Consider the following 23027-nt stretch of genomic DNA (forward strand, 5'->3'; position numbering starts at 1 on the left):
ATGCTACCGCACTTACCAAAACCTCGTTTTAAGCATCTTCCCTATTTGCCAATCATTAATTTTGTTTGCTGAAACTGATAAAACCGTACCTGTATATTTAACGATATTCTAATCCGGTTAACTTTTTAGACAGAAAGCAAGCAGTAAACAAGCATCGTGCATACTATTAGCTTGCATGCTAAGCGTGCAAGCTAATAAACATCAGCTCTACATTTTCCGTAGATTTCTCATAAATCATCGCCTGGATGCAGAAACGATCTCAGCTGCTGTTTCGGTAATATCACGGCTATTCGTACAGTTAAACAGTTTGAAAATCACTTTAAATAACACGAGAGGCGCCGGTCTATATCTACTGTCATACAGGTTATTACATTAGCTCGCTAGCTGCAATGCAAACATTACTAGCTAGCGGTTAGCATTTTGCGGGAAGGAAGTCATGTTAGCAGTTAGCATCGAGCGGCTAGTACACGTTAGCTAACTGGTTAGCCTAGGCCGCAAACTATTCAGGTACCCATCACATCTCCAGCTACAATCACAGAGGAAGTTAAGTATCCTCTCCTCTTTGCCTAAAATAGCCATGCTCGTGGCCAGTTCCTGTGCTTTACAACTAATGCAACTACTTTGTGAAGTTTAAAAATGAAGCTAATTTACTTGTTACTGTCTTTTCTCAACTTCCGAGCATCGCTCCGTGTTGCCGCTAGTTCACAGGCGAAAGAAGGGCTGCTGCTACCGTCGCCCTGAGCCCTCCTCTCTCAACACCAACTTGCTCCACGGATGATTTTGAACACCCTAACAAATGCAAAATGACTCTACTTTCAAATATACGACTGCGACTCAAACCCCGGGTTGTTTGCCAAGCGCTTCCTCGGTAGTATTTACCTCTTAAACAGGCCGTTTTAATTCATTAGTCTGACACAGGTTGGGCTTAGTTTTCGGCACAAAGCTCTCTGTCCGTTCAGTCAGTGCTGTTTGTGTGAAGGCTGGGTGCAGAACGCCCCCTTCGGTCTCAGACGGGTACTGCTGCACCACATACATGGCGGGAGTCTGTAACCGATAGCTGGCACACTTTCTGTTCCTCAACCCACTGTGGGTTTATCCTTAAAGTGCACTTATATCAAAGAACATTTTGAACTCATTAAATGCAATCTGTATACTATTTTATCTAAACTGGCATATAATAACATACACACAGTATTCATGGACAAAAACACTGGAAATATAATTGTATATAAATGTTATGTGCAACAGGGTTAACCCTTACAAATGCTGAGACATATGCTCAAACCACCATAAATTTGCTTTTTTAAGCCTGAAATTTGTTAACTTTTCCTAAAGTGACCTAAAGTATTTTAGACAGTTGTGCAGGTACTATACTTTTTTGTACAGGGAGGTTGTGCTGGGTCAAATGTGACCCAGTTCCAGATATTCAAGATGGACCTTGACCTATCTGTGTGTTTGAAGGATCATAAATGAATCTCCTAAAAACACAATAGTAACACTGCATATGAGTAATCCTATATGGTACATATATGATTATTCATTTCAGACACATGATCTGAAATAGGGTGGCATGGTGATTCAGTGGTTAACACCGCAGATAAATAAAGTTTCTGATTCAAATTGTGGCTGGGACATATCTGTGTGGAGTTTGCATGTTTGACCCATTGCAGTATACCTGGACTGACCTTGCTCCAAGTCATCCAGTGGGCTCCCGCACACAGCCTGACATCCCAGTCTGGTTAGTGTATAGAATAAGATATTACAGGACCATATAGATAAAATCGGATTTGTATTTTAAAAAATGGAACAGTGCTATATAAATGTGAATACGTTGCATTTGCACCTGCAAGTACAACTACCCACAATGTAAAAGGAAATAAAGTAAAATCTAACAATAAAAAATGAATCCATTTATTGCAAGCTTGCTAAGAATAAAACAGAGATCAAGAGAAGAGTTGGATGGGGATTATGAAGGCTGACTTGTCAGTGAGTCTGGGAAATGTGCAAATCCAGTCGATACACACAAGCATTTTCCTACAGCTACTTTTAATGCACAGAGTGCATTTGTGTTCTCAGTGTTAATTAATATGGAATTAATACTGATTAAAAAAAATATGAGGATATTTTTCATTATCTAGAAGTGAAGAGAGTGTTTAATGGTTATATACTATTATAATAAATCCCAAAAAATAGTTCTCAAAGTTTGACTTGATAATTTGAAATTGCAAGGCATTTTCTCAGATGTTTAAGTTAAAAAATATAAATTATATAATTATATCTAATTTACAATTAACTCGAATTTTCGTATGATTACCCGAAACTCTGAGCTATGGATATTTTTTTTTTTTTTCAATGGCGGAAACAAGCTTCCACAGCAGGGTGTGACATTTTTCTGAAAGGCCATGGAAATCTGTGGGCGTTTCTCAATAACAAGTAGGAGTACTGAGAAACAGACTATTATTTTGAAGTTACCCTCTTGATTTCCGGTGTGTTGCTTCCGGTGCAATTGTGTTGTCGTTCGTACTGCTATTAGATAGCATTACAGAGTTTTTGCACTTTGGAGCTACAACATGTTTTCAGCTTTGAACCGTCCTCCTGTAGGTCATAGGCTACTTGGCTAGCTCTGTTAGCTGCCAATGAGAGCAGCTGGTGACCAACGGAATGCCTCGAAGAAAGAAAAATGGCCAGAGTCCGGGCAGGCTCCCCGACGGCGGTGCAAATGAGCGGGGAAACCTCGGTCAGAACACGGGCTACCCACTACAGCAGGGATACGGTGGTGGTATGTCCAGCAACTTTCCACCCAATACCGTCAAAGATGAGATCGTCAGAAGCATGCAGGAGATGTTCTCACACCTGGACCCCGAAGTTATTTACATCGTGCTCTCCGAGTGTGACTTCAAAGGTAACGTGACAGACGTGCTGTGTCACTTTTGGGAAAGGTATTTGTTGTAACTTGACTAACCAGTTAGCTGTGGAGCTTCTTAGTCATGCATTTCTGATAGTACTGAGGCGTTTTACTATGCTTTGTAGTGCAGATCAAGACCGACATATAACAATACAAAGGCACAAAGACTACCATCAGTCATTTTGTAATTTGTATTTTGTAATTTGGATAAAGTCGCACCTTAAATAGTCCAGGAGCAGAGGTGCAAGGGATGGGCAAGGATCCAACTTAAAGATGCAAGCTGTCCAGCAAATGATTTACCCAACATCTGTGACTCTGTGTAACAGCTTCACCTGTCTAAGGTCTAAAATCAGAAAAAAATCCAGATTTGTTTCTGACGAGTCTCCTTATAAACCTCTGACAGCCTGGTCTGCTTATGCTCTTCTGACCTTCTGAGCATGTAAAGTCACTGAAGGGCAAACTTATGGATTCATAGCTACCAAGTAACAAATCATCCGTTTTCTATGGTGTGGTTGATCCATAGATTTTACTCTACAGTGAGTAAATAAATCAGTGGTTTTACTTTTGCTCTGTATAAGTCGTTTAATGTGTTAAAATGGCACTCAGATATTGAGTGCTGTTTTAACACATTTCAATTGTGCAGGAAAATGTTCTGCTTCTCTTATCTGTCTTTTTGTGTCATAGTTGAACATGCAATGGACTCCCTCTTGGAACTTTCTGTGGCTGCTGAAGACACAGTCCCTGCCCCACCCTCTGTTTCTGGCTTTGAGCGCACTGCTGCAGCCTTGCTTGCCCCACAGCACTTTTCTGAACCCTCAAAACCCTCACAGAAGCCTTCCTCTCCTCCCTGCTCAAACCTGCTGACAGAAGAGCTTGACCTGCTGATTGATCAAGAGCTAGAGACACTAGCTGCGCAACATGATGTTGGTGAGGAGCACCAGAGCACCAAATATTTATCTTCTGGTGCATCGCTTTCTTCTTCTTTCTGTCCACCACCACTTCCTCAGCAAGCTCTCCCTGAGTTGCTTCAGTCCAGCTTGGACCATGGATCTCGAGAGCCCTCTGCTGAGCGGCTTGGCCCTGAAGGACATTTCATAGAGCATAAATCTGGAGCTTCTTCTCCACTCGACCAGCTCAGCACATGGGAACAAAAGAACACAGAAGGGCAGCAACCTGTATTGGATTTCAGACACCTGACAACAGAAACATCTGGAAACACCCCAAAACTTGCCTTGGACCTGGCAGCTTCAGGGCGTCCCTCTGCTTTCCAGGTGTATAAAAAGGAAGACCTGACACACACTCTTTCAGAGAGCGCTGGGGCCATGCAATCCGACACAGGAGCGAGATCCAAGATGAACACGCTGAATCCGGAGCAGCTCGACCAGGTTCCAAAACACTGGAACCTGGAGGCACCAGTGTTTTCTCCTCGTATGCATGGAAACCAGATGCCAGCCTTTATTACCCCCGTGGCTCACACACATTCATATTGGTCTGCCCCCTATCTGATTCATGGCCCTCTCTCTCAAGCACCTCTCAAACCTTCTGCTACTATTCCAAAGTCTTGGGCCCAGCCTGCTCCCCCACAGCTTCCTGCCCGCAACAGCAGGCTTCGTTTGGAAGGGAAGGTGCTTGTGCTCCTGCGGGGCGCTCCGGGGTCTGGCAAATCCACCTTGGCAAGGTAGGAATGTTTTGATGGCCTAAAAAGTAATAGTAACAGCTGTTCAACAGGAGGTTTTTCTGAAAACCAATTTTTTAAATCAGCCAATAAGGTGCTCAGTTTAGATTACTTGGCTGGTAAGATTTGAGCTTTTAGCAACTAATTGTGGGGTTTCTATTTTTACAACACACAAAAACAAGATGTTGCATAGTAATTTTTCCTTGTTTCATACATATATATGCAAAACCTAGATTCTGCTGCCTTGTTTATCTTCCTTTTTCTCTTCATAGTTTACTACAAAGTGCTACAAAAAATACTTTAACAGTGAAATTTAAATATCTTAAAAAAAATACCAGAAAAGATAAAATATTTTTTGTTAAATTACTGACATATAATTTTAACATAGCACTGTACAAAAGTCTTGTGCCACCACTCATTTGTCCATTTTGCTTTGAATATGGAAATGGGTGCAGCAATTTATTCAAACATGCAAAGTGAAATGCAGTTTTTAAGCCAAAAACAGAGTTTGTTCTGTTCTCGGGAACTTGAAATGTAGCATTTTTTTATGACCACTTTTCTTCTCCAAGACAGTTTGGTCTCTTAGGCAAGCTTTCTTGTAGTTTTGTTACTTCAGAATTAGTTCTCCAGGCTTGTTAAAGGCTAGGATCAGGCTGCTGGTAGCACAGAGCCTAATGATACAATTTAAAATAGCTTCTTTGCTAAAGCATCTGTTATTAATAAACACAACACCCATTTTCATGCTCGGATGATTCATAGGTGAGAGTTTTTAGAGGAATATTTTTGCTACTAAAAAATGGTTCGGTATAATGATGAGTGAAAAAGCAACTGATTTGAAAGACCTTCAGAAAGTCTGGAGAACTGTTGCTCAAGCACTGTAGGAAATATTGGAAATCTTTCACAACTTTAGCCTGTTTCCATTAGTTGCATAGTATGTTGCAACCTTGTGTTGGATGTTTTAAAGACAGGGAAGAGACTCTGTTCCAGAGTGACAACCAACATGATAAAATGTTCACATTATCTAAATATAAAAAAAGATTACTGGTCAACGGAGGAATGATTCACCACTAGTTTACAACAAAGCCGGTATTATGCTGAAACAGCAGAGACACAATCTAAGCAACACTTCAGCAACCCCTGTTCCGGAGGAGTCGATGATTTCTGCTACAGTAATCAGCAGCTGTGTTGCATTTACACTTCATTGTGTCTTTGCAGAGCCTTGCTACAGAACAACCCTGGTGGAGTTGTACTAAGCACCGACGATTATTTCACTCACAATGGAGAATATAATTTTGACCCCACTGTCCTGGGGGAGGCCCATGAGTGGAACCATAAACGAGGTAAACAACAGACACACACACACACTACACCATTAACCGTTCAGCTATCTTAGTGAGGACCTTCATTGACATAATGGTTTCCCTAGCGGCTAGGGAAACCATTATGTCAATGGCCTAGCCCCTTACCCTAACCCTAATCATTAAAAATGAATGCCTTACCCTAAACCTAACCATAACCTAATTGTAACCCCGACACTAAAACCACATTTTGAGCCTCAAAAAGGCCTTCAAACCTGTGAGGACCGGTGAGTGTGTCCTCACAAGTGACCGTTGGTTCTCACAAGTATAGTAGAATGCAGATTTCGGTCCTCACAAAGATAGCTAGACAGGAACACACACACACACACACACACTGATAGCAAGTCTCTGTTATTGATTGCTTTATGCTTTTTCAGCTTCTGTTGTACTATTGGAACAATCACACTGTGGCTTATCTCCCTTATTCTTGTCCCACAGCTAAGGAGGCTTTTGAGAAGGGGAATAATCCCATCATCATTGATAATACCAACATGCAGGGCTGGGAGATGAAACCATATGTTGCACAGGTCAGTCATCAGTAAACTTAAGAGACAACATTGCAAATGGGCAAAGGCTTTTAAGAACGTATTTTTGCTTACTATATGTGTTTTCAGACATGCAGTCCAGTTTAGTCTAGAGGCAAACTGAACATTTAGGGTGTAGTTATTATAATAAGTGGCTGGATATTGAAGTATGCATAAACTGGTTATGAACTACACAAAAAGATTTTCCCTTAATCTTTCCTAGGCGCTAAAACATGACTATAAGGTACTATTCAAAGAGGCAGACACCTGGTGGAAACATAAACCCAAAGAACTGGTGAGGTGAGCGTAACAGAGGAATTACAGCAGCCTATGGTTTCAGTATAGAAACGGATTTTTTGAAAATGTTGCTTGAAAAAATTTCATCCCTTCAGCTTTGCTTTTTTGGTGGTCTGTGCAGGCGTACTACACATAACGTACACGTGGACACAGTCCGCCGCATGCTTGAAGGATATGAGCGCTTTGTCACAGTCCAGTCCATCATGGGTTCACAGATGCCTGAACGGAAACGACAGGTTCTTCTGCAAAACAGAATCTCACAGTGAGTTTCACTCAAAATTACCATTTCATATACCTGAGAAATTATGTTATATGTGTATATTTGAGCTTGTGTGTGAGTTTTAGAGAAAATCCTAAATGAATTTAAACTTCTGCACTCAGTTCTTGATTTTTAAAGTCTTTAAAGATGCATGCTGTACAATCATTCCTTTCTGGGAAAAGACTGATTGAAAGAAATAATTAAAAGGCCAAAATTACCAGACATTCATGCCCATGATAAATGTATGTAAACGTCTGACCATGCCTGCGTATCTTTTTTGTTCCTTTAGGCTCGCATCTTCTGAAGCACCTTGTCCTGACCTTGTAGGTCAGCCCAGATTAGCTGAAGGATGTCAGACATCCACCTCTCAGCGCTTTTCCTCTCTCCCAGATGTGTCGTCTGTTGGTTTTTCTGGAGACGTGGGAATGCCCAGAGAAGGCAGCCCCGAATCCACTGAGTCTCTCAACTTACACCTTGGAGAAAAACCTACAGACAGCCTGGAAGCTTCTGATGAAAATGATGATATGAATTTGGGGGAATTAGACTCTGAGCTAGATGCTCAGTTAGAGCGAAATCACCCGGTATTAGAGCAGAGAATGCCAGACTGTATTGTAGAATCGGTGATGAATGAAGATCAGTGTGGGGATGAAATTCCTGTGGCTTTCGCTGAGTCTATTGGACAGAGAGTGAAGAGAGAAAGACCAAGCAGGAGGATGGAGCCTGCAGATCTGGTGAAAGACACTAACCAAGTAGACAGCATGACAAAGGTGAAGGAAATGATAAGAGAGGAGAAAGTAAAAAGATTCGAGGTGGTGAGGTACGAAGAAGAGAAGGTCACGCCTAAAACGATGAACTTTGTGGAAGACTGGCCATGTGAAGGGCCTCTAATGCAGCGGGAGGCAAGAAAAAGAGAAAGATATGAGGTACATGGAAGGGAATATGAAGACGCATGTCAAGAAGCCAGTGTTTATGAAAAAGCAATAAGAGCACAGCCAGCACAGCCAGGTCCGGATGTAACTGAGGTTCAGAAGCTTCTTGATCTCATCCAGACTGGCGTAGCCACAGTTTCAACCTGCTCTTCCCACTCTCCCTTCCTTTCTCTGAGTTCTGGAGAAGGATCCGAGAGAGAGGATGAGGCAGATGGAAGCTCTGAGGAATCCCACAGCAGCAGATCTAACAGTAAAGAGAGAAAACGAAACAAGAACACAATTAATGTCAGCAGAGGTGATTTACCAGACTGTGTGTTAGACTGGAAGGCTGCCGCCTCTTGTATTGGCCAGGAATCAAGAATTGATGATTCGGACGGATTTAAAATCGAGAACGAAGGACCTAATGAAGAGGAAAGGAATACTACGGAGCCAGAGACTGCAGACCTAAATTCAGCCAATAAAGAAAATCCAACTTCAGCTCTTGCCACAGATTTGTTATACAGCTCCAAAACTTTAGAGTCAAATGTATGTAACAGTGATACAGGAAGCCACAGTACTGAAGATGAGGCCACTCCTCATGTGGATATGAGTAAATGCACTGAGAATGACCGAGAGACTGCTGCAGAGGCTGATTGTACATATATGAGTGAAATGTGTCAGAGTCCTGTGTGTGAAGGCTCTGTGGAAACAGAAAGCAGCCCCTCCATCGGAGGTGGTCAGGAGGGAAAACTGCGTCAGGGTCGTAGGTCAGGGAAGCAGTGCAAACTCGCACTCACCTTCACTCAAAACTGCCCCTTGTCCGTAGATTGTCCCAACTCCACAGCTCAAAACCCAGACTCTTGCCGTAGTGGCTCAGCTGGTGAAACCACGTTTAATGCGAACACTACTCTTGATCTTAAACCAAACTTGGATCTGTCTAAATCTGAGGCATCCCTGCAGCCACCTCTGGCAGATACTGGCTGCTTCACCCAGACAGAACCTCAAGACTTTGCCCTTCTTTGGCGTCTCAATCGTCAAACCAACCCCGATGATTCAGCCGACTCTGTGGCCACTGGTGACATCAGAGTCCTGTATGGCGACTCTTCTCGTTTTGTGCCAGAGCTCTCCTCTGCCGTGTGTGCAGCAGATGCAGTTCACCCATCTGGCCACAGAGAGGTACCCTACCGTGTGGTGCATGAGAAAGGCACACAGTTGGAGGAAAAAGAGCTCGGGTTGACTCAAAACCGGCTCGAGAGCCTGCGTGTTCTCAGTCGTCATTTTAGGCTCGTTAGCTTTGACACTTTAGAAGACCTGTATGACAAGTGCAGTCAAGACATAGAGTGGACCACCAACCTGCTGCTGGACTCTGGAGAAAGGTTCTTTAGAGATGAAGATGGCGAAGAGGAGGATGGTCAAGCTCACATCAACGATACATCTGATCTGTGTGCTGCTTCCTGTCAGGCTGTAGAAAGCAGTTCGTATCCTAATATGTTGGATGAGGATCATCCTGAAGATTGGCCAAAGGAAAAGCCATTTATGCTTGAGGTGGAGACCCAGCAATCACCCAGTGTGACAGTCAGTGAATCAGAAGAGAGCCAAAATAATATAGATGTGTCCGATTCTGGAGGAGCAGCTGTTCTGGTTGCAAACCATCCTGATGCAATCCCAGATTCAGAAAAAGCCCCTGAAACAGATCTCAGTGTTCCCGAATCAGTAAAGGAAAGAGAGAGAAGTGACAGCGCTGAACCCAAAGCAATATCAGAGTCTGACCAGGAAAGAGGAGCTTGGGGTGGGAGCTCAGATAATGCAATAATTGAAATGTCAGGGGCTAAGATTGAGGACGAGATTGCCAACATGGAAGAGATGAACCGACTGCTGTGGGCTGAGCTGGAGGAGCTGGAGAGAGAGGAGAGAGAGGAAAAGCAGAGGGGAGAGGAGACACGAGGCCGACATCACCTGGATATTCAGAGCGTGGAGCTGAAACTACCCACTGAGCTGGCACTGCAGTTAACTGAACTATTTGGCCCTGTGGGAGTAGACCCAGGTAACTAACACACAGGTTTTCAACCAAGAAATGTCAAACTTAAAGCCTTATTGTGATTGGTCATGGATGAAGCCAGGGTGAAGAGGGGCGTTATATCATTATTCTTACAGATGCAGTAAAAGCATGTGGTTTAGAGATGGCCTCTTAAATTGCATTGATGCTGTTTCATTCAGCTGTATACACCAAAAAGGAGTAAAGTAACTGTAAAATAATCATAGAAAACTCTTTTGCAGCTCCAAACAGGTGTTCTGTTAATCTGGGTGTGATGTCACGTTTCTCTTTTTTTACAAAAGTGTTCCCGTCGCTCTCTGGTTCTGCAGTTTGATACAGTGTTTCGTACTCTGGTAACTGAACCAACTGATGCCTTTAGTGGTATTTTTATTCTTCTCTGCTACTCCAAACTGACATGATTGTATATGTCCTGCTTGATTTTTATTCAGGTTCGTGCTCTGCAAATGACTATGCAGTGCAGATGGACTTGAACCTTGCTAAGCTGCTCCACCAGAAGTGGAAGGAAACCATCCAAGTGAGTTTAAACTACTGTTTCTCCTGCATTAGGTCTAATACCGAGATGTCAGCAGCCTGCTTTAATCTTAAATGGGCCAGACAAGTGAAACTCCACTTTCTGTCTGTGTAAAGATGTTAACTACACATTTAATTCTCGAGATACGGTAATATAAGATAAAAAAAAGTCATTTCAACAGCCTTTTTTTATTTAATTGTTTATCTGTTTCTTAACTACACTGATATAGAATTAATGGCTATGGGGGGGGGGTCTTTATCATCAGGAAAAGGTGTAAAACAAATAAAATAGAAATCGTTAGAAGTCCAAAATTGATAACCTCATATTTTGTTGTACACTGGGCTTTATTCTTTGCCAGGTCAGTTCTGGCCTGCGGGCCTTATGTTCATATTGTGCGTGAATTATTGTGCGTTCATGTATAATTTGTGTTTTTCAGGAAAGTCAAAGACAAGCGGCTCTTTCCTTTCACCTGCTTCAGGAAAGTAAGTTTAATACACACCAAAATACTCTTAAATAACATTCAGGAATAATCTGTTGAATACAATACACATGCTGACAGTGCATATGCAGTGAACTGTTAAGTCTGTGAACATGCACAGACTTAACAGTTTTTCTGGATTGTTAGGTTCGGTACACTGGGGTGATTCACAGACGGGAAAAACCGGGTCGCGAGACCAGACGCAGTCAGCAAACGTGTTGATCAGCACGGATGAGTACACGTCAGCGGGCAGCCACCCAGAGCCTCGCGGTCCAATGCCAATCATGGATCACTGGAATGCGTCCCGTCCGCTTGTCTCTCTTAGAGAGATTATGGAAGAAGAACAGGCTTTGCAGAACAACTTAGAGAAGGTAATGCGCACGCCTACTGCACCTGCAGATTCTTTAGATTTTATTTAATGATCTTGTTCTGCCTTGATATCCTTTTCTTAAAGTCCAACGCTCTCTTTTAGACCAGAAAAAGTCGTGCAGACCTTGACCAACGTAACGGAGCCGCACTTTTGAAAGAGAAGCAGCTGTATGCCCTCTTCCCCACCATTGACAGGCATTTTCTGCAGGACATTTTCAGGGACCACAAGTGAGAAAACAACTGTAACTTTTTATAGTCCTCTAAACATTAGTTGGTGTACTGATTTTAGTGGCTAATGTGTCTTTTTCTTTGTGTGTGTGTGTGTTTGTTTAGTTACAGCCTCACGGAGGCAGAATTGTTTCTTCGTTCTCTGCTGAACGAGGAGCCTGTGAAGACTGTAGTTGCTCCAGAAGCTCCTCGCTCTGACCACCACAGACCAGCCAGCAAGGAGAGGGAAAAGGTATTCACAACACAGGCAGAGAATGAAAACAACGGAGCACTGAACACATGTACAGTATACATTAGATCTGTTTCACAGGTGGGAAAACATGAACTGTTTAATTAGTCTCGATCTTTTTAGTTTGTATTTTCCATATTTGGATGTCGGAGAAATCTCTTTCTGTTTTATTGCAACATCTCTACAATTATCATTTTACAATACAGACAAGTTGAATTGTGAGATTCAACTTGTAGAAGTACTGTGCAAAAGTCTTGAGCCACCAGTCATTTCTTTGCCTCGTAGCAGCCAGACCTTTTTTTTTCTAATTTATTTAAAGTGCTCTTGAACAGTAGCTCTCCAGACTTTCTGGAGGCCTTTCCAGGGTTTTCTTTTAACATTGGCTACCTTTTCTCTCATTTTCAGTCCAGTCCTTGTACATAATCATTTTCAAAGGAATGTTTTTTTGGTTTGTTAAGCCACTGAAGACTGTACTATGAATCATTGAAGTGTAAAAAAGGCTTAAAAAAGGAGAAACCATAACACATAAGACAACTTGGCAAATAATCCATTTTAAATTTGCATGTTATTACTAGCAGAACACGTAATTTGTTCTCATATCTTTAGTAAAATTTACATAAAATGCCAAAGATAACAGTTCGATTGGCAAAAAATGTTTTCTTTTTTTTTTTACCAGCTGAAAACTTATATTATGGAATTGGTTTGCATTTTATCCCCCCCCCCCCCCCCCAAAAAAAAAAAAAACCAAAACAAAACAAAACTGAAGAAACTGCACAAGTAGTTTTTAAAGCCAACACCTGTTCTTTTTTTTTTCTATCAGATTGAACAGTATTTGACAGTCATGTCCTTAAAAAATAGGAAAAAAATATCCAGCAAACACCTGGCATAGGTCTGGAGGTAAAGGTTGTCATACACATACTGACTTTCTTTTGACTTATAAACTGCATTTCCATGTATGTTTCCACCTGCACCTGTTTCCCATTTCCCCAGAAAAATAGAAAGAAATAATGTATAGAATAGGTTTACCTGCAGTACAACATCATATCTGAGCAAATGCAGAAAGCTGACAGTTAGTCGCCTTTAATTTTCCACACCCTTAAGTGTGTCTTGATCACTCTGCTCTTTTAATTTGTCAGAAGCAGAGGGCCGTGGAATCAGCCGTACCCAATTATCAGGATACAGAAGATCCAGATTATGAAGACTTCAGGGCCGAGGCCAGACTGCAGAGGAGCCGACAGCTCGAGAGCTTTGCTAAGGCTGCAGAGGCCTACAAGCAAGGACGCAAAGAAGTGGCCTCATTTTACGCACAGCAGGTGAGTGACTGAGCACAACACGAAGCACAACATTTTATTATTACTGTTTTTGAATGTGTAGCATGTCACTGCCATCTAATTAAATAAATATATTTGTGGCTTTTTATTTAAATTTGTCTTTCTTTCTGCTTTTTCAGGGGCACCTCCATAGCCAGCGTATGCGTGAGGCTAATCACCGTGCAGCAGTTCAGATTTTTGAAAGGGTCAACTCATCGCTGCTGCCCAGCAATATCCTGGACCTCCATGGGTTACATGTCAATGAGGCCCTGGAACATCTGGCTCAGGTCTTACTGGACAAAACCAAAGGTGCTTAAACTATTATCTATTCAGTAAGCGTTAGCTTGTTACAGATGCCCTTTTCACAAATTCCTTAATGTTAATCTGTGGCAACTGAACACGTCACTCATGTCAGAATAGTCCCATGCGGGGACATTTAGGTGAAACCCTCTCCCCACTGACCTCATTATTGGACGGAGTAACATTGCAACAGAGCCCAAGTCTGAATGAAATGTTATCAGAAAAGTGCAACAGCTGCAGCAGTACAAGGAGAAACATGTTAGCGAGCTCTACAGCCTCTGTAGTACGTACATATATTATCACAGCCCCCGTCTCATGTCTGCCTTTCTCTCAGTCACCAGGTGCTAAAGATCACACAAGTGTGGTGGCTGCCATGTGTAAACCCCCCCCCCCAGCAAAGTTACATATTCCATGTCTGAAAATCGCTTTTACTTTAAAAAAGACTTGACACCTGTACTACAGTTTACCCGGTTTGTAACGAAGAAAAGAAGAAGTTGAGATGTTCTGAACTGAATGTGTAAAAGTGATTGGATATTGCTTCGAGTCCAGGCGCTAACCAGGGACAAGCGCCGGTGGTGTACATCATTACCCAGCAGGACACTGACCACGCAGCTTGTTAGAAAGCGCAGTTACCCCTTCAGAGTTTGCGTTCGTTATTACTGCTGTAAACTGTAACTTTCTGCTTGTGCTTCTTCTTCTTTGGCCTCTTTCGGCGTAGAGTGTGAGCAGGGTCTGTGCCGACCTCAGCTGTCTGTCATCACAGGAAGAGGGAACCGCAGCCAGGGGGGCGTGGCACGCATCCGTCCCGCTGTTATAGACTACCTCACTAACAAACACTACAGGTATGCACGCACGCACACTCAAGACATGTTGCATGCTTTACATGTTCATCTTCACCCACATTTTCTCGTATCTCTGCATCTCTCAGGTTCACTGAGCCAAAGCCGGGTCTTGTGTTGGTCTCTTTGAAGTGAAAGAATCCGTTTATTGTGTTCAGACTGAAGCTGCTATGGAGGACAACACTCTCTTTATCTCTCACCTTCCACTTCTACGACGCCACAATACAACTGTTACCGTTTATTTAGTATGATTCTCTGCCACCATCAGTCTTGTCTCAGCTTCTTTTTTTTTTTTTTGATATGTACTCACTCGGTCTCCCTTTCGAGTTTTTCTCCCGTGTTTATGGTGTGAAACGCTATGTTTGTAAAGACGGATTGTGTGCATATTTTATATTTAATTGTTTTATAGTGTGTATTTTTAAGAAATCTTTTTAAAGATTAAAAATCTCCATTTCAATTAAGTTGTTAATTGTTTAAACATGTAAGTGTTTTATAATGCTTTATTTCAAACCTGATGGCATGCTGTCTGCTTGGAGGTTTCTCTCCAGGGTTTTAAGTGATATGACAAAAATATTTACACAGTTTAATAATTTGATGCTTTTTTCATGAAGCCCAGTGCTCAGAAGGAAAGAGAGTGTGTGGTGTCATTGAGCAGTTTGAAGAACGTTCACTGTGATTTCTGCAGAAATCGCTTTTTTTGCCTCAGCAGCTGCTTCTGCAACCCAGTGCTCTTCATTTACTCTTGCGCAAGTCCAAGCAACAATGTTTTGCTGCTAATATATTGACACTCAGGTGATGAACTCTAAGTTTAAAGATTGTTTCCAGTGCTTTTCCTTGTAGTTTTTTTTTTTTTTTTAAACATTGTGCCATATTTTGCAGCAGCTGTACTGTAATGGTTCGAATTCTAGTTTTGTAGTTTTAAAATAGCTTCTCTATAATATTTTTCAGAAAATGTGTAACAATAGTGTTGATGGCTTTTACCGAATGTACATATTGTTGAGACCACATAAATTATAAAGAAGATTGTATTTTTGTATTTGGTGGTTTGTGTTTTTTTTTAAGAAGACATGGTATTGTGGAATAAAACTTACAGTTTAATATTTCTGTGCTTTTGTGTGAGTGATTTACATTTATCGTTTTTGAATAAGTTACAAATATAAAAGATCTCTAATATGTAAACTATATTTTAAAGTTACAGTCATCAGGCTAGTTGAGCACCTTCAGTTTGTTATTACAGAGCAAACCTGCTATAAATAAATGCAGTATGTGGTGTGGTATTATCTTGCTTAAATAAACTTACGCACTATGCTTTTTTCCTTTACAATGCTTCTATATAGTTTAGCAACAGTGCTGTTTTCACACATGTGCAAACTGCTCATGCTATCCTGTATGTGTGCTTTTGATCGGTGCACAGATAACATGCCAGGTGGTCCTGCTCCTCTTCAGTCTGTGTGCATGATTTTCAAAGACTAGTTCAAATTCAGATTTTTTTTTCCTTTTGTTTTCTTTTTTAGTTGTTTTTATGGTAATTTTTAAAGTTTTGTTTGTAGAGACAGAAATATCTGAGTCCTTGCTGTATTTTTCAACTAAAAAAAAACTTGGCTGAAGATTGTGGCCATGTAGTGCTGTGAGTTTTTAACCTAGTGCCTCGTGTACAAAGATTTCCCCAAATGCTCTGAATGTTTTCATCATATCATGTATTTAAATTGTGAAATCCCCAAATTCTTGATAAATTTACACTACAAAACATTTTTGTTAAACCATTTCTCTACACACTTCTCAGCATCTTTTTTGTTCTTCTCCACACATACTTTATAAAATCAAAGACAAGTTAACTCTATACATTATGAACGACAGTGATTTTTATACATTCACTGCCCCTTTTCATGAGCAAACCCTCCTCCCCGCCTATCCTCTGAACCTCCCCTATCCTAACCCAGTCCCAACAAATCACAAGCAATTGGGGGGGAGGTGTAATTAAGTAATCAACATTACTTAATTATATTACTCATTCCTGATTAAATCATTACTGTCACATCTACATTAGGTCAGTATAAAGAGTAGGATTATCCCTTCTGTGCTCTATGTAACTGTGAATTGAGGGGACCTTGTTAGGGGAACCAGCAGCCTCACATCAGTGAAAGGTCATGGTGTAACAGGTCATGTTACTAAGCTAATGCCAATTAACCTAATTACCTGTGGGGTTTATGTTACCTTCTCTTTTTCTTTAAAGCATAAAACAAGTTTTTAGTCTTTGTTGCCACTGTTTCTGTTTCTTTTTAAGTAATAATGGCAACTAATTTTGAAGTGGCATAAAGAAAACAACAAAGACAAGTTTATAGGTTGTCTTTGAACTATTTTCATGTAAATGTATAAAAATGTGTCAGATAATTGGGTTCTGTCAATTTACTCATAACACAACATCTTTTTTTGGAAACAGGTGTTGCAAGTAAATAAACATCTTTGATTGAGGCTAAGGTATCGTGACACAAGTCTGATATTGGTTACTCACTGTGCATTCTTCAGATAGATATGAAAGTAAATCAAAGTTCAAAATACAGTTTCAACGAATTAACCAAAGAATCGCTGACCCTGCCTAAGCTGCCAGAGAGGCCCCTGATGGTGGTTTGGTTTTGTATCGCACAGCCGCGGAGACGCGCAGAGGGGTAAAACCATTTTAAAGAAGGTTTAAAAAAAAAAAATCACTTCGATCGTCTCCCTTTTGCACATTCTTGTTCCCACACTGAACTAAGTAAAACACATTTGCACATAACACTTGCTCGCACCCATCTACACGCACTCCTGTCCACACGTTGACGGGTTTGTCTCTGTATATATGCTGCCTAATTTGTCCACACATTGTACAATGCACAAGTATATTGTCAACGCATTGTGTACAAATTTAAAGTTACCATTAACTCGCAATGTTAACAAAATGTGGAAACAAAAGTAAAAATTGAATACGTTTTTGCACATAAAAAAATGAATTCATCTCCTTTGATCTGTTATATTACTCAAACTCACTTCAGTTTCAACCAACACTGCCTTTTATTTAATCTTTATAGTTTAAAGCTGTAAAATCCCACTTTTCCCATCATAAATGGAAAATAAGTCGGACTTTCTGCATCTAAGGCGCAGTAAGCATATACACCTAAATGTGCTTTCTTGTTTATTAGTGACAATTAAAAAAAAAAAAAAAAAACACAGCTTAGCCCCTTGTTTGCAATAATTGCCCACATCATAGTGCGATCACAGCGGCTAGTTTGGCTGCGTTAACACTGTTATAAAAGCCCTTTATAGCGTGCGCCAGCTGTGCGTAAAGTTGCAAGCAAACAGTACAAATCCACAACAGAAACAAAGTGATACGCACGGCACAGCTGCTGTGGGGGAGGCGAGCAGTAGACTCAGTCACACCTCCACACTCCAACAAGCGGATGCAATTGACTTGACTTTTCTCGTACTTTCTCACTTCCTTTCGGTGCATACGAGACATTTATTTAGGAAGGTGCCTCAATATCTCGTCTCGTTTTTGTCCTCATTAATAGCGCCCGTAGCAGGGGCGTTTAAACAAAAAAGCGGCCGGCTTCTTATGATTATTAAGAGGGCCCTTTTGGGAGTTTAACGAGTGATTTTTACCAGCTCTGTGAAGTCTACAAAGGCGGCAGCAGCCAGCATCCGCCCGTTAAAGATTGAGAAGACTGACAAGAAAGGTAGGCCGAACCATCTTCTTCTCTCTCGCCTTTATCTTTCTCTTTCTCTTTGTCTTGATACAACATCGTGTTCCTGAAGCCTTTATGACCCAGATTTTCTACTCAGTTCTGAAATTTAACAATCAATTAATTATGTAAATGATAATCTTTTAGAAATTAAAAGGGTCGTTATTAGTTGTTTTTTTAAAATTATTTTTTTAGTTTTAGTTTTTTGTTTTTAAGCAGTCAAACTTTAAAACGAAACCAATGAGCTCTTTAAAGTGTGTTCCTGAAATCTGAGAAGTGCAAATTGATAAGAACTGGATGTTTTGTAAGATTTCACAGTAAACTATAGCTACACTGTGTGAGGATGAGGATGGTAGGACAGTTCACTAGTTTAACAAATTGGTCTCATTTTTTCTCCTATTTTTAGTAAATGGCTTACATCATTTCCTCTGACCACAGACAGAATCAAATAAAAAATGATTTTAGTGAGAAATGAGCTGTGGAAAAACCACTGATTAAAGCGTCCCATCTGCGTTACGCAGGGCTTTCCATTTTGGATGACTGTGTGACATGGCAGGTGGTTTTGAGGTTGTCACTTGGTATGTCTGCTGCTTGCTTTAATAAAACCGTCAGTTTAAAAGTGAATAATGAAGATCTGCCAGTAGATTTTGTTAAACTGGGTCATTAGTTGTCAAGATTCATGTTTGTCACCTTGTTAAACTGAGACATCCTCACCCCTGGTCAGATGTCAGATTGTGGTATAAACTGCAGAATCGAGAAAGGAGACACGCAAGGTGGATCTTTTATGTGAGCTTGAGAGTTCGGAGATTTAATTTCTGAGCACCTGTTAAAGTTTACGTGATAAAGCTGTGAATTCTGGGTCACGCCCAAACACAACAGTCTTTACTTCCGTGTTTTAATCAGAACTTTGACACAGAATTGAATCTTTATACTTAAAATTATCATAAAAAGCAAAAGTGAGTGTCATCTTCTACACACATGGCTCAAGCGGTTGACAGCTTGATTGTTTGAGCTCCTATTTCATATCATCTTCTTTCTGATCCTTTCTCTCATGCAAACATATTGTTTTAAGAGCTGCGCTGCAGGTATCTTACATGTTAGACTGCACGCTGTAGGGGAAGACTTCGTCAGACGTACAGAGAGACGTGCAAATGAAGCTTCAGCTGAACAAACTGTTCTAGGGGCTCTCCGATACCTCTTGTTTTTAAAATGCTGTGTCTTCATCTCTCTTTCCCAGCAAATCTTGGTCTTCAGTGCCGAGATTAGACCTGCCTAACAAAAAGGAGGATCTTCGAGATGGTTAGAGAGAAGGACCAGAACCTGACCAGCTGCTGCGCACATAATGCGGAAGTGAGGCGAGCTGAGATGGCCTGAAGATCTAAGAGGTTATGTGAAGCGTATATATAAATCTGTCTGTTGGAGAAGAGCTGCCTGTACACACTTATTGTCAGTGACAGGAGACACGTTGTAAGTCCCTTCAATAAACTGAATGACCACTGCAGTAGAGCATCTATTAATGAAGCTTACACCAAGCAGGGCTACACAAAACTACCGCCTGGATACGGAAGTACAGCACACAGACTGATCAGTGCTTTTGTCTGCCTTGCGGACTTTGCGTCCCTCTAAACCAAAAAAAAAAAAAGTTAGGCCAAGCAACTTAAGAAGGGAAATAATCAGAGGCAATCATGAATGGCTTTTCGGAAATGTCGATTAAGTGCGTCCTAGTCGGGGACAGCGCAGTCGGAAAAACGGCCCTGCTGGTCCGCTTCACCTCAGAGACTTTCCCTGACACCTATAAGCCCACAGTGTTTGACAACACAGGGGTGGAGGTGTACATGGACGGTATCCAGATCAGCCTGGGGCTGTGGGACACGGCCGGCAATGACAGCTTCAAACAGATCCGACCAAGATCATACCAGCAGGCCGATGTTGTCCTCATCTGCTTCTCTGTGGCTAACCCCCACTCTCTCGCCAGTGTCCAGAACAAGTGGATCAATGAGGTTCGACAACACTTGCCCAGGGTACCGGTGCTGGTTGTGGCAACCCAGACAGACTTGAGGGAAATGGGTGGGCACCGGGGCACATGCATCACACCATCCGAGGGTAAACACGTGGCTCAAGATGTTAGAGCTAAAGGCTATTTGGAGTGCTCCTCCTTAGGCAACCGCGGTGTGCAGCAGGTGTTTGAGTACGCTGTGCGGACAGTTGTTAACCAGGCCAAGAAACAGGCCAGAAGACGCATGTTCAGCATGAACCAGTGTAAGGTCTTTTGACCCATTCACCTTGATTTTGTGAGCTCCTGAGCCTTTTATCAGATGATCTTTTTAAACGTATTATTCAAACTCAGTTGGTGTTGTAGGGGTACAAGAACACAAATTAGGATTTCTTTAATAAACTTGTTTTTCACTAACCTCCCCACAAGACCCTAAACTGGATCAGTATTTAAACTGAGATTACACTGACTGAAAACCTAACAGACTCTGATTCATATGTTTGACTTACCCATACATGTCCTCGAGAATTGTGTTTATTCTTGGTCTAAAGGGACAAAGCGTTTGTGGCGAAGGACTTTTTTCTTAATTAAAGCTTTTATTCATCAAGGATAACGTCTATAAAAACCCTAGAGACATTTTATTTAAGGGGATGAAGTAAATAACGATATGCTTGTGTTGCTGTTTCTCAGCAGTTATTTAACATACCAAGAAAACGATAATGTACGTGTCAGCTCAAAGAGCCAAATGAGAATATTTTACCACGTTGGGCTGAACGTACTCGTATATATAGTTACATTTGATTAGATATTACCAGAAAACAAGTGTTAATTAGTCAACAAACAGTTGACAGAAATGCATACATGCTGCGTAATGTTCTCTAGATTAGATTTGCATTTTTACATGTGAGGTCTTTTTAATTAACGACAAAAATCTAAAGATGATCTCGAATTTTTTCTCAGTAAATAAGTTTTTATTTTTATTGAAATCACGCAATGTGTATTAAAAACCCCCAAAAAACCTCTACTCAGAAAATATATATAAAAAGGTCCCCCCCTATTGTGTGTGTGCATGTGTGTATTTTATTTCTGGAACAACTAAGGTTTTAACACACTGACTACAACTTCCACTGATGTGAACATTCAGTGTGTTTGTACAGTTTTACCCATAGCAGAGGGCTGAACAAATGTGCAGCCACTGGGAAGTGTATGTTACTTTGAGTGTCAGATATTCAGTCATTTTTGGTGTAATTGCATTGGATTTAAGTTTATTTGCCTGCCATTAGAAGCCTCACATTATTTGTCATGTAATGTGAATAATTTTCACTTTGATTTCAGCAAATCAACACAAATTTCTACGCAGTGCCACAGAATATGATGGGAACTTTTGTAAACATGTTGTACTTCACTATGTGCATATAGTGTATATCGTGTGGCCGGTGTTTTATGTTGCTATGCTGTTTTGCATGTTTTGTGTATCCCTAACAAGTGTTATATGAAATATGGAAGCAATTAAACTCAAAGGAAGTGTGGATCAGAGTGTGTAAAAAACAGTAAGAAGTTTTGTATTTTTTCAGCACATTTTGAGAATAGCTGTTTCAAACTATAAAGTGTTTGGTTATTTCTTCAAACTAATGATAAGTATGTTAAAAACACTTTGTTTGAAGAAACCTTTATCAACCAATCAAAAAGACTTGTATATACTGGCTTTCAGTAGAGTGCTGGATCACAAAAAAAACAAAGCCCACCAAGCAGATTTGAAAAAGATCTGAACACCAATGAGCTTCCATATAAGGGCTTTACTTAATGTGTCATGTTCTGCATACAACGCTCGTCTGCAGTCTTTAGACGTCTAAGGTCTCAGACCGTTAATACGCAGCCATCTAATGTATGGGATGAGATGTATGGTTTATATAACTGTAGTAGCTGTATGATATATACTAATGCAGAGTGATGTGCAGAAAAATGTTAATGTTACTGTTGTATGATTAAATAAATTATGAATAATATGCATATTATAAAAACTTTATTCAAGTTATTAGATTTATTTATTTAGCCTAAAACTTGCTCCTGAGGGTTTTGGGACTCGTATCGGTGTAACCTGTTATACGCAGAAGCGGTATGATTAGAAATACCTTCTGGTGTTTATGTAAGGCCTTCACACTGTCAAGTGCGAAGACCAAAAATGTCAGGCTTGTCAAAAAAATTACAAGATTTTGATATTGTATGTATATTGTGTTGTATGTAAAATCAATTAAAATCAACGCACACACAGAAATCTATTTGTCTAAAGCTCCATTTCAAGTCAAAACGTAAGATATAGTCTGTAACAGTAACTCTGCAATAGCAGGCAACAAGAATAATTTTCATTATTTTGATATATGAGCTATTGACACTGTGAACATTTAGATTTTAAATGCCGTCAATACATCATCGCTTGTCCTAAACATGAGGGGTGAGACCCGTACATCAGAGAACGACACATATGGCTGAACAAATTAGTTCGTATGAAACAATTTTATTTCAGTTTAAACCAAACTTTATTGTTTTAGCTAAATGAAAGTCTAAAAAAGGACAACCAGGAAAAGCAAAGCACCAGGGACGAAGCTCAGAGGAGCTCTTCCTCCCCCCTCATGCTGTCTCCCGCTGTTTCTCTACATATCTCTGTCCTATATGGTGTTTAGAGCTGCTGAGGATGAGAGGTACAAATGAAGACTTTTGAAGGATATGGTGAAAAACACCTAACCACATCCCAGCACACACACATATAGTCTGTATATAATATAGACAAAGTTGTGCAAACACACACAACGACTCTCAACACATCTGTCCGCACACTTGAACACACACACACACACACGTTTTTTTTGCACACACTGACACTTGTGCTGACAACCATACAGCTCCCTGTAGATAACACACAAGAAGAGTGTGAGCTGAAATTGATGAAACTGCAAGTCCATCAACGATGGTACAATAAGCCAGTTATCCGGGGTACAAATGAACCAGTGAGACTCTATTTGAGAGTTTGATTCATTTACTTTACAAAAAAAAGTTATTAAGTTTTACAGATCA

General features: G+C 40.7%; 3 protein-coding genes across 8 annotated transcripts in view; 2 read left to right on the plus strand and 1 right to left on the minus strand.

Annotated features, from left to right (window-relative positions):
• Positions 1-1072, minus strand: part of pds5a (PDS5 cohesin associated factor A) — a 30272-nt gene extending 29200 nt beyond the window's left edge. The window contains exon 1 of one of the 3 annotated variants that reach the window (XM_082535524.1): positions 880-1072. The gene's annotated coding sequence lies outside the window, so the exon portion shown is untranslated. The other 2 variants (XM_082535522.1, XM_082535523.1) reach the window with 2 other exon arrangements.
• Positions 4-15346, plus strand: n4bp2 (NEDD4 binding protein 2). Of its 3 annotated transcripts, XM_082535520.1 has the most exons (17): positions 4-274; positions 2602-2902; positions 3590-4583; positions 5796-5920; positions 6377-6465; positions 6686-6762; positions 6881-7021; positions 7308-9970; positions 10411-10496; positions 10930-10975; positions 11119-11342; positions 11444-11568; positions 11674-11800; positions 12934-13110; positions 13248-13416; positions 14126-14249; positions 14336-15346. In XM_082535520.1, exons 2-17 carry the CDS (start codon positions 2662-2664, stop codon positions 14379-14381), a joined length of 5454 nt encoding a protein of 1817 aa, XP_082391646.1. In that variant the 5' UTR covers positions 4-274; positions 2602-2661; the 3' UTR covers positions 14382-15346. The 3 variants fall into 3 exon arrangements, with proteins under 3 accessions (XP_082391646.1, XP_082391647.1, XP_082391645.1); XM_082535521.1 differs by lacking the exon at positions 4-274 and having other exon boundaries at positions 2379-2902; positions 12937-13110; XM_082535519.1 differs by lacking the exon at positions 4-274 and having other exon boundaries at positions 2380-2902.
• Positions 15347-17627: 2281 nt separating this feature from the next.
• On the plus strand, positions 17628-22230 carry rhoh (ras homolog family member H). 2 transcript variants are annotated; one of them, XR_014277288.1, is made up of 3 exons: positions 17628-17956; positions 19200-21767; positions 21810-22230. XR_014277288.1 is itself a non-coding variant. In XM_082536646.1 (2 exons), the coding sequence occupies exon 2, from the start codon at positions 19648-19650 to the stop codon at positions 20233-20235; it is 588 nt and encodes a 195-aa protein (XP_082392772.1). In that variant the 5' UTR covers positions 17628-17956; positions 19200-19647; the 3' UTR covers positions 20236-22230. The 2 variants fall into 2 exon arrangements, 1 of the variants encoding a protein (XP_082392772.1); XM_082536646.1 differs by having other exon boundaries at positions 19200-22230.
• The last annotated feature ends 797 nt before the right edge of the window (positions 22231-23027 follow it).

This window comes from Aulonocara stuartgranti (assembly GCF_965226115.1).
Source record: "Aulonocara stuartgranti genome assembly, chromosome: 6".
Classification (NCBI taxonomy): domain Eukaryota; kingdom Metazoa; phylum Chordata; class Actinopteri; order Cichliformes; family Cichlidae; genus Aulonocara; species Aulonocara stuartgranti.

Coding starts and splice junctions, on each gene's coding strand:
- n4bp2 (XM_082535520.1), top strand. CDS start 2,662: ATGCCTCGAAGAAAGAAAAATGGCCAGAGTCCGGGCAGGCTCCCCGAC. Junction 2,903..3,589: donor CTCCGAGTGTGACTTCAAAG/GTAACGTGACAG, acceptor TTTGTGTCATAG/TTGAACATGCAATGGACTCC. Junction 5,921..6,376: donor TGAGTGGAACCATAAACGAG/GTAAACAACAGA, acceptor CTTGTCCCACAG/CTAAGGAGGCTTTTGAGAAG.
- rhoh (XM_082536646.1), top strand. CDS start 19,648: ATGAATGGCTTTTCGGAAATGTCGATTAAGTGCGTCCTAGTCGGGGAC.